Source organism: Embiotoca jacksoni, unplaced genomic scaffold, assembly GCF_022577435.1.
Source record: "Embiotoca jacksoni isolate LCO1_2020_lvr unplaced genomic scaffold, fEmbJac1.0.p SCAF_21, whole genome shotgun sequence".
Taxonomy (NCBI): domain Eukaryota; kingdom Metazoa; phylum Chordata; class Actinopteri; family Embiotocidae; genus Embiotoca; species Embiotoca jacksoni.
The window spans coordinates 6101811-6111313 of record NW_027185352.1 but is presented as its reverse complement, the minus strand read 5'-3'; the positions used below and the strand labels follow the sequence as shown (position 1 = coordinate 6111313).

The 9503-nt window shown below is 48.1% G+C and overlaps 1 protein-coding gene across 4 annotated transcripts; it reads right to left on the bottom strand.

Moving 5' to 3' along the window:
* Positions 1 to 12: 12 nt before the first annotated feature.
* Positions 13 to 8589, bottom strand: cep83 (centrosomal protein 83). Of its 4 annotated transcripts, XR_011178647.1 has the most exons (17): positions 7711 to 7799; positions 7437 to 7616; positions 7063 to 7213; positions 6878 to 6970; positions 6142 to 6273; positions 5804 to 6055; positions 5469 to 5600; positions 4349 to 4463; positions 3761 to 3905; positions 3516 to 3665; positions 2600 to 2675; positions 2324 to 2481; positions 2083 to 2212; positions 1779 to 1882; positions 1471 to 1660; positions 892 to 982; positions 445 to 533 (listed from the first exon to the last, which is right to left on the bottom strand). XR_011178647.1 is itself a non-coding variant. In XM_069156584.1 (16 exons), the coding sequence occupies exons 2-16, from the start codon at positions 7607 to 7609 to the stop codon at positions 396 to 398; spliced, it is 2139 nt and encodes a 712-aa protein (XP_069012685.1). In that variant the 5' UTR covers positions 7610 to 7616; positions 8529 to 8589; the 3' UTR covers positions 13 to 395. The 4 variants fall into 4 exon arrangements, 3 of the variants coding, with proteins under 3 accessions (XP_069012685.1, XP_069012684.1, XP_069012686.1); XM_069156584.1 differs by lacking the exons at positions 892 to 982; positions 7711 to 7799 and adding an exon at positions 8529 to 8589 and having other exon boundaries at positions 13 to 533; XM_069156583.1 differs by lacking the exon at positions 892 to 982 and having other exon boundaries at positions 13 to 533.
* Positions 8590 to 9503: the final 914 nt, after the last annotated feature.

Sequence of the window (9503 nt, the reverse complement as noted above, 5' to 3'; positions counted from 1 at the left end):
AACACACAGACGTCTCAGAAACAAATGTTAATTTGGGAATTATTATTGTTTCAATACAGCTCAGGTGAAACGATCAACGTGCAATTTACAGTCTGTAGTCTCGTTTTAAAAATATAAATCATTTTTCTCCAGAACGGCTTCAGAACAAATGTAAACAAGTGTCAGTACAAATGAAACCCTGAGGACGTAATGGTCAGTTAAAAAAAATAAAAATAAGTGCAGCGGCATCAAAAACGTCCAAAGACGTGAAGACGAATCCTTCTCACGTCTGTTTTGATGGAAATATGCCAATAAATAATGTCTCTATAAAAACAATGTCTGTGCGCTGGATTGGAAAACAAAAGACCAGCTCGTTTTAAGTCCGCTGGGATGTAGAAAGGGGGGGTGTGGGGGGGTCAAAGGTCGGGCTGAGTTGCGGGGGCCCGATCCCGCTGCACCAGAGATCCCAGCTCCTCCAGCTGCTGCTGCTGGGTGCTCTCCAGGTTCTCCAGACGCCGACGCAGCAGAGAGAACTCGGCCTGATGCTGCTCCTCCTGCAGCAGAGGGAGGACAGGAAGAGGAGCAGTGACATGTGACAACCCCTCACACACACACACACACACACACACACACACTGTTTCCTGTGTTAATTCACACCCTGCTAAACAAACACCAGCTTCGGTTTTACTGAAGCTGTTCAGATTCTCCTGATGGTTTGTGTGTCTCTGGTCTTGTGTACTTGTGTACTTGTACTTGTGTACTTGTGTACTTGTGCACCAACACTCACTATTCTGAGTGCATACGTGCGTTCACACTGTCGAGTACAGAAACATGCAGCGAGCTGTAAGTACCAAGACGATGAACTGAGAACGGTCCAAATAAAAAAAGTCTGAAGCGTTGAACACATCTCACCCGAACCCGTCCCTATTTGGACTCCGTAGAAGAAGGGGGCGGGGCCGCAGATATTTTAGTGGGTCATGTGTTCACATGTTGAGGATATTTCCTGGAAGTGAAGAACGGCTTTGAAACGACACGACTCTGTGTACTACACAAGTAAGAGTCCTGACATGGAGGAGAACGATTTATCAGGTGGAACATGGCTCGGATCTTAATTCATCTGAACAGAACATTCAAACATTCACTCTACTGAGGACTCAGTTCATTTAATACTTCAACAAATGACATTTTACAAACCAGAGGAGAGGAAGAGAGAGGAGAGGAGGAGAGAGGGGAGAGAGGAGGAGAGAGAAGAGAGGGGAGAGAGAGGAGAGAGGAGGAGAGAGAGGAGAGGGAGGAGAGGAGGAGAGAGAGGAGAGAGAGAGAGGAGAGAGAGAGGAGGGAGCTGTTGCATTCAGCTGCAGGTTTCATGAGTCTGGAGTCCTAAAACAACTGTGTGTGTGTGTGTGTGTGTGTGTGTGTGTGTGTGTGTGTGTGTGTGTGTGTGCGCGCTTTTATGACCAAACATTCCTCCTGTGTGACTGCTCTTCTTACTTGGTTGGTGGGTAGCGGTCCCTCCGACCCGAGGAGGAGGAAGGGGGCGGGTGAGGAGGCGAGGAAGGCGGAGCCGGCGCTGAAGGTTCCCTGACCGCCGAGCAGGAGGCGGCGAAACTCGTTGTGTCGTCGCTGCAGCTCCTTCATTCGCCTGTTGAGTTGAACCTGCTCCTCTGAGAACGACGGACGTCTGGTCGGGAGGACACGAGGACTTTAAAATAAATATCACCTCAAACAGCGTCAGCAGCTCTGACCAGCGACGCAGCGCTTCTTCACACGTTCACCTCGGTGACCGTCATGACCTTTACTTTTTGGCTGCGGCAGCTTCCAGTTCTCGCTCCTCCAGTTTGGCCTCCAGCAGCTGGATCTTCTCCTGCAGTCTCTTCTCCTTGTTCTCCGTCAGCGTTTTTCTCTAACACACACACACACACACACACACACACACACACACACACACACACAATCTTCAGTTTCCACCACAACAAAATCCAGTCTCTCAACCTATGGATGATAAAACTGTCTGTAAAGAGGAGAGCATGAACCCCGTGGTGTGGAGTATGATGTCGCTCTCGTCCGACCTGTTGAGATAAAGAGACGTCGGCGTCGTCGTACCTTCTTCTGCGCGGCCGCCGCTCTCTGCAGCTTCTCTTTGACCTGACAGTATTTCTGCTGCAGCTCGGCCTCTCTCTCCTGCAGATTGTGTTTCTCCTCCAACCGGTCGATCTGACGCTCCTCCGCCAGCCTGAAGGAGGACCGGCGTGAAACGAAAGGAGTCCTTTCAGACGTGGCGACCAGAAAGCGGTGCGTATGTACGTACGTACGGCGCGGCGGAGCCGGGCCCGAGCGGACGTACCTCTCTGCGTCGTGCTGGCTCCTCTCGGCCTGAGCCCTCGCGGTCCTCAGCTCCTCTCGGCTTCGGTCCAGTGTTTCTCTCAGCCGCTGGTTCGTCTCCATCAGGTCGCTTTCAGAGTGCGACAGCGCCGCCAGCTGGACACCGAGTTCCTGGTTCTGCTGTTATTCAAACACACAATAATCCTGTTTATTTAAGGCAGATAAATCACCCCCCCCCCCCTTCCCCCCTCCCCTCCCCCACCTCCCCAAATAAGACTTCAGGGTTGTGATGACTTACCCGCTGCAGGTCGGCGATCTCCGCCGTCTGCCTCTGAAGCTCCTCAAGCTGTGAACTCTGCTGCTGCACTTTAGTTCTGAAAGACATTTAATATTATCGCCGCGTTCAAATGGAGCCGGAGATCTCGTGGTTACAACACGGGAAGTCGTGTTCGCTGCGCGCTCGGCGTTATCTTACACAACTGGATATGATCCACCTGCTGCACTGTGTTTCCATCAAACAGCAACAAAACCCCCCAACACACAGCAAGAGTCACTCTGACACGAGTCACTGGATCTCACTCGCTCACCACAGAACAGGACGAGACAAAAACCACAGACTGAAAATGAAACAGAGGCAACCGCAGAGTGGTGGGTCTGTGTGTGTGTGCGTGTGTGTGTGTGTGTGTCTGTGTGTGTGTGTGCGTGTGTGTGTGACCACTGCACCGTCTCACTTCCACACTAATACAGATATTTTACGTAACCAACAGCTTCCACGACAGATTTCAAATCAGTAAAACAGATTTTCAGAGATTCTGGTTTGTGTGTTTGTGTGAACATTAGAAACTGAGCGTTTTGGGAAACGATGACGGAACAATTCTCGCGTTGGTCGTGTGTCACTTTGTGTCATGTGCCTGAACCAACAACAGTGGTTCGATGTAAAAACGTTTTCTTTACATTAATCTGAACTCGCAAGGACAAGAAACAGATGTCAAAGAATTATAAATGAATGAAACAGTTACTGTCGTTTTGGTTTTGAAGTCACTTACAACAAAGGAAAATAAGCTGCCGATGTTCTTCTTTGTAACGAGGATGTATTTTGTAAAACGAAGGGGCGAATATCTGCTTTAGAAAAAGTTGCGTGTTAGTGTGTTGGAGTCGGAGTGAGTGTCTTCTACATGCAGTTGGTTTGGATGAAGCTCTGTCAGTCAGCTGACCTGAAGCTCTGCAGCTCTCTGCGCGCTGACTCCTCCCCTTGCTGGGCGTTACGGAGACGCTCCTCCCACTCCTCCTTCTGAGCGTGATCTGAAGCGTCCTGCAGCGCCCTCTGCTGTTCCAGCGCTGCCACGCAGTTCTCCAACTCCAACCTAACGGCATAAAACACAAGATGATGATGTCAAATGAAACGTTCAGCGGATGTCTGATCTCAGAGAGTGAATTCAAGCAGGAAGCTGATTCTCACTTTTCCTCGTGCAAGCTTGCGGTTTTGCGGAACTCCTCCTCCCGAGCCGACTGAACCCTCCTCACCATCTCCCTCTCTTTTTCCACCACAACTTCCTTGTGTCGTTCCACCACGGCCTTTAGCACCTCCACGTCTGCCTGCAGACCTGACACACACACACGCACGCACGCACACACACACACACACACACACACACGCACACACACACACACACACACACACGTTACTGTGAGAATATCAATCATTTGTTTTTGTTAAATAAAATGAACCAACTCGTCCCGATCTTAGGAAGTAAAGTTCAAAACAACAGACTCTGTCGCTGCAGGTGTTTTCCAGGTGTGCGACGTTCTACGGAGTCACGTTAAACGGAGACAAAGTCGTGATCGCATACTTTTATTTTTATTCTGAAGAAGAACGAGACCGATGTGAGAGAGGAGGAGGGACGACGTCAAGGACTGACTACAGAGACAAGCAGAAGGTTGGTCTGTTTCCAACTGCACAGAAAGACAAGCATCGCGTGTGTGTGTGTGTGTGTGTGTGTGTGTGTGTGTGTGTGTGTGTGTGTGTGTGTGTGTGTGTGTTAAATACCATCAATCTGCCCCTGCAGCGTGTCTCTCTCTCTCTCCACCTCCCCTTTAGAGCGAGCACACTCCAGTTTGACGCTGGCCAAATCCAACTTATGTGAATGCTTCAAGCTTTCAACCTGAGAGACAAAAACAAGCTTTAAACCGTGCCGGACATTATATTCATGAAATGCTGATAAAAAACAAAACAAATTGAACAAAGTCTTTTTAGATTTTGAACGGGAGCTTTTCATGACCACAAAACCCAGATTTGAACTCATTTCATGACAACAACACTAAGAACTAGAGCGTGACCTCAATATGAGCCAATCTGAACCTCAGATAAGTCAGCATCACTGGATATGATGGTTGATGTGAAACCTGTTTTTACAGAAGGTCATGGGAGAGAGATGCTTGGGGTGATTCAGAATTTGTTACTTTATTTATAGTTATTCTGGTTTAATTAAGGTTTAATTAAGGTTTAATTAAGGTTTCCTGATGACGGTGTAAAACAATAAACTATAAAACATCCTGCGTCCGTTACAGATCTGAGTCACAAGTGTCAAAAGGGTTCGATAAACATATTTGAGGGATTATTGCACACACAAAAAAAAGTGTTTATATATCTTGTATGTACAGAATACATGTAAAGAATAACAGCTGATATGTCCCATAAATCCAGCGTTAGTCAGGCCCAAAGAAAAACGTACAAATGTGGATGACAACAAAACTTGAGCAGAGAACTGACGTTTAAACGTGTTTGTTCGGCGTGTTTACGACAAAACTCAACGTGCGATCTGCAGCACACCAGAAACATCCTCCTACGAACACACGATAACACGTTACCTTCACGCACGCTGTCCGATCAACTGAACATACATCACAACCCGTACCAAGTATTAGTTCCTTTTAACATCACAGAAACGTTAGGGAGAGGAAAGGGTGTGTGTGTGTGTGTGTGTGTGTGTGTGTGTGTGTGTGTGTGTGTGTGTGTGTGTGTGTGTGTGTGTGTGTGTGTGTGTCTGTGTTCCAGTTCTATTTTTTCTCCCCTCCTGCCTGAACACACACACACACACACACACACACACACACACACACACACACACAGTCAAGAGTCCGGGGTCAAAGGTCACAGAGCAGCGTACCTGTGAGGTGAGGGCGTTGACCTCTCTCTCAGCTTTGTGCAGCCTCCCGGTCAGCTGGCCGTTCTGCTCGTGGCTCAGGCGGAGCTCGCTCTCCGTCCGCTCCAGCTGCAGACGCAACGACTGCCGCTCCGCCTGCCGCACAGCAACCAATCAGATCCATCCGTCACCACAGTGAAACGAGTCCCGTCACACTCGCAGCAAAGTTGTAACGCAAGATGATTAAATGATCATCCTGCAGGTAAGTTTACTGAAGCGGATAATAAAAAGAATAATAAAAAAAATCTTGTCAACTCTAGCGTCATGTAACCACGGCAACCGGACTGCCGGTGTCTCACCTCCAGAGACTTCAGCGCAGCCTGAGACTCTGTCAGCTGTCTGATCTGGATGCGCTGGACGCTCTCGGCCTGCTGACCCGAGTTTTCTCTCTGAGCTCGGAGCTCGGCCACCTCGGCCTCCAGGCCCTTCAGCCGCAGGTGGAGCTGGGCCTTCTCCCTCAGCAGAGCCTCCACCCGCTTCCCATCGGTCAGCGCGTCCGAACCCTGATACTGAGCCACCACGTCCTCCCTGTCCTTCTCCAGACGAGAGATCTGACCGCGGGATGTGAAAGTGGTATTTTAGAATAAATTTAAAAAATCATCTGATCACCTTTTAAAAAGTCAAACGTGAAACCCGCCTCGGCCTCGTAGCGGAGACTCCTCTCCTCCAGGACACGAGCGTGTTCGTCTCTCTGGTGGTCGCACTGGGACTTCAGGAAGGTGAACTCGTAGCGCAGCTTGTTGTACTCAGACCTGTACTTCTCCGTCTCCTACAAGAGAACCGCATGTTCGCTCATTAACCACAAATCAGTGAGGGGACGGAGGAGACGAGGAGACGAGGAGACGAGGAGCAATCAACAATGGAAATCAGCTGCTCCTCTAGTAGACACTTTCAAATGATCTCAAAAGGCAATCGAAGCTAATCACCTGACTGCTGCTGTTGACTTAATGAGCACAGCCGGTGACGCCCATTCAGTGCAAGTGTCACAGAATAATACCAGCAAATTAACCAGGAACATTATTGACAACAAACGTCTGTGGTCAGAGTTTTAAGTTCTAACGGTGAACATGAAAAAACATCTGGTTCTGACATTTGTTTTTTCCAACTGAGCTGAGTTTGGGTTCTTCAGCTGAGCTGTGATATTTAACAGTGAACCTGAATCCCAGAGGACGTCAGTGACGCCTCCACAGGGAGGAAATACCCCAAAAATATATCAGTATATTTACATCTGGTCTATTAGGCAGGTCTGACACATGTTCAGATGCATTATCGCGTTAAACAAAACTGAGATGTGGAGCAAACTGTACATTTTGTTTACTGTTCAAACCGTATTTGTGTTTAAAAAAAAAAAAAAAAAAAAAAGCCCGACCGACCTCCTCCAGCTTGTTGAACCTCTCTCTGACCGGAGCCTCCATCTCCTGCTGCACCTGAGCTCTGAGCAACTCCAACCGCTGAGGGGTCATCACCTGCCCAACACACACAAACACACACGGGACGCGTCACTTCAAAAGGCTTTCGGCGCTCGAGTTTCGGTCTCCCGGTGAGCGCGGCGGCGTACCTGCAGCCGAAGCTCCTCCAGCTCCCGGGTTTTGTCGAGCAGCTCTCCTCGCAGCTCGGCCAGCAGCAGCTGCAGTTTCTCCTGCTGAGCCTGTCGGCCGCTCAGCTGGCGCCTCAGCTCGGCCTGCGCCCGCGTGAACTCGTCCTGCAGGCTGCAAACAAAAAAGGGACACGGACGACTCGACGCGTTCAGCCGACAACCGGGATGTCACGGCAAACCGGAGCCCGGCACGCGCGTCGAAAAAACACATCGCACAGTCGGTGTCGCGGCCTCCTCGCTCTCCGTCCTCGCTTTCCTCGTAAAAGTACGCCTTCGATTTCGGTTCCTCTCGGTGAAGAAATCGACGACATTAAATGAGACGAGTCTGTACCGACCTGGCGTGTTCTGCCTTCAGCGTCTGGTAGTTGGTCCGGTGGTTCTCACACTTCATCCTCTCGTCGATCAGCATCTTCTGCAGCTCCATCTCCGCTCCACCCAGACCGGCCGACGGCCCCGGCTCCGGGTTCGGGAGGAGGAGGGCCGACTGCCCGAGGGCGGAGGAGGTCATCGCTCCTCTGCAGGAAAGAAAAGAGTCAGAAGAAAAAACAAAATCTGGGTGAACCAAGAGGACGACTCGATGTGTGTTTTTATAACAGAGACCAAACCTGCCTTCTCTCTCCGAAGGGCTGGTGGAGGCTTTGTTGTCAGCTAGTAACCATGGAGACTCAGAGAGGACGTCCCTCAGCTAGTAACCATGGAGACTCAGAGAGGACGTCCCTCAGCTAGTAACCATGGAGACTCAGAGAGGACGTCCCTCAGCTCCTTGTTAAAATCACCTCTCAGCAGTGAACGTCTCTGATTGGTCGGCTCCTCTTCCGGCTGTGATGGAGACTATTAGATGATATTAAGTGATATTAAATGATATTAAGAGACTCAATCAGAATAAACTTCAACACCGACATGAACTTTAAACAGATTTAGACCTGGTGAACGCAGAAGTTCATGAAACGGTGTTTGATGTTGAAGACTCCAGCTGGGTGTTGATGCTCCACGTGCTCTTCAGTCTGAACACAACTGGACCAAAACTCATTTTAAATGTCGCGCCCTTCAACATGCTAACTAGCCACTGACGGTGCGTCCTTTATCGGACAGTCCCAGCATCAGCTGCTCCGTTTTCTTTTCTTTATTTTTCTTTATATTTTTTGTTTTACGTCCCACCGTGTGAACAAACAGCCACGATCCAGACAGGTCTTTGAATTGTTTTACTGACGCAAACGACCACAATTTACACAACATTTATTTTTTTTCCATTTCAACGCTGCTAGCAGGGTTAGCTTTAGCGCAGCTGAATTTCTCTCTTTAACGCGGAGGACTTGACGTTCAAACCCGCAGCACGTTCAGGGTTTGAACAACAACATACGAGCCCGCAGACTCGTCCTCCGCCGTCCCGACATACTCCAGCGGCGGGCCGAGGAGAAACCACTCACCTCCTGAACTTGGACTCCTTTCTTTCCTGGTACTTTCCGAACCGATGCTAGCTAGCTCATCTGCGAACTACAAAATGTGGCATCATGGGTAACATTTCCCACAATGCACTTCTGGCGAACACGACTGAAACGAAACTTTTATCAAGAGGTTATTTTAGTAAACAACAAATACATCAACTTCAATTCAGTTTTATACATTTTTATCTACTAATCCTGCAATTAATGATCATTTTAATTCTAGATTTATCTGTCGATTATTATTTTGTTTAATCGTGTCTCTGTTGGGTCTTTAAAAGTGTTTCTTTTGTCATTTCTTGTTTGGATTTGACCAAGTTTACAACCAAAACACATTATTTTAGCATTTCTTGTCATTAAAACGTGACTTAAAATTATTAATCGGTGGTAAAAAAAAAAATAGCTGACATATAATTGAATTGATGAACTAATGATTGCAGCTCGAATATTTGCCACGGTTATCATTACTGTGCTGTGTTTGAATTAACAAACAGGAAACCTCTTCATTTAACAGCCTGAACACTGATTGGACACCCAACAATACATCAGTACAAACACTCAGATCGTAGTCGTGTTTGCAGTTCCCAATGATCTCGTCTACTATCTGTATCTAAATGCTCCCCATTAAAGGTCCAACACTTGAACACTGACAAAAGATTCAGCTTCAACCAACCCACTAATATCCAGAAACTTTTCCACCAGTGATTTGCATTGCAAATTCGGTGCAATTTAAAAAAAAAAAAAAAAAAAAAAAAAGCAGAATGCAAACATTGTTGTTTTTACTGGTTCCTGTTTTCCCACTCTGACCCCAACGAGAACAAATTTCCCCCTAAAACGCCCCTCCAGCATCCTAAGTGATCGTCTGTGGCTCGAATATGATGCTGTGAATTTCCTCTTCGGGACATTAAAGATAGTTTTGTTTGAGAGCTCACACTCGTATAAACGTCGGTTCTATGGACG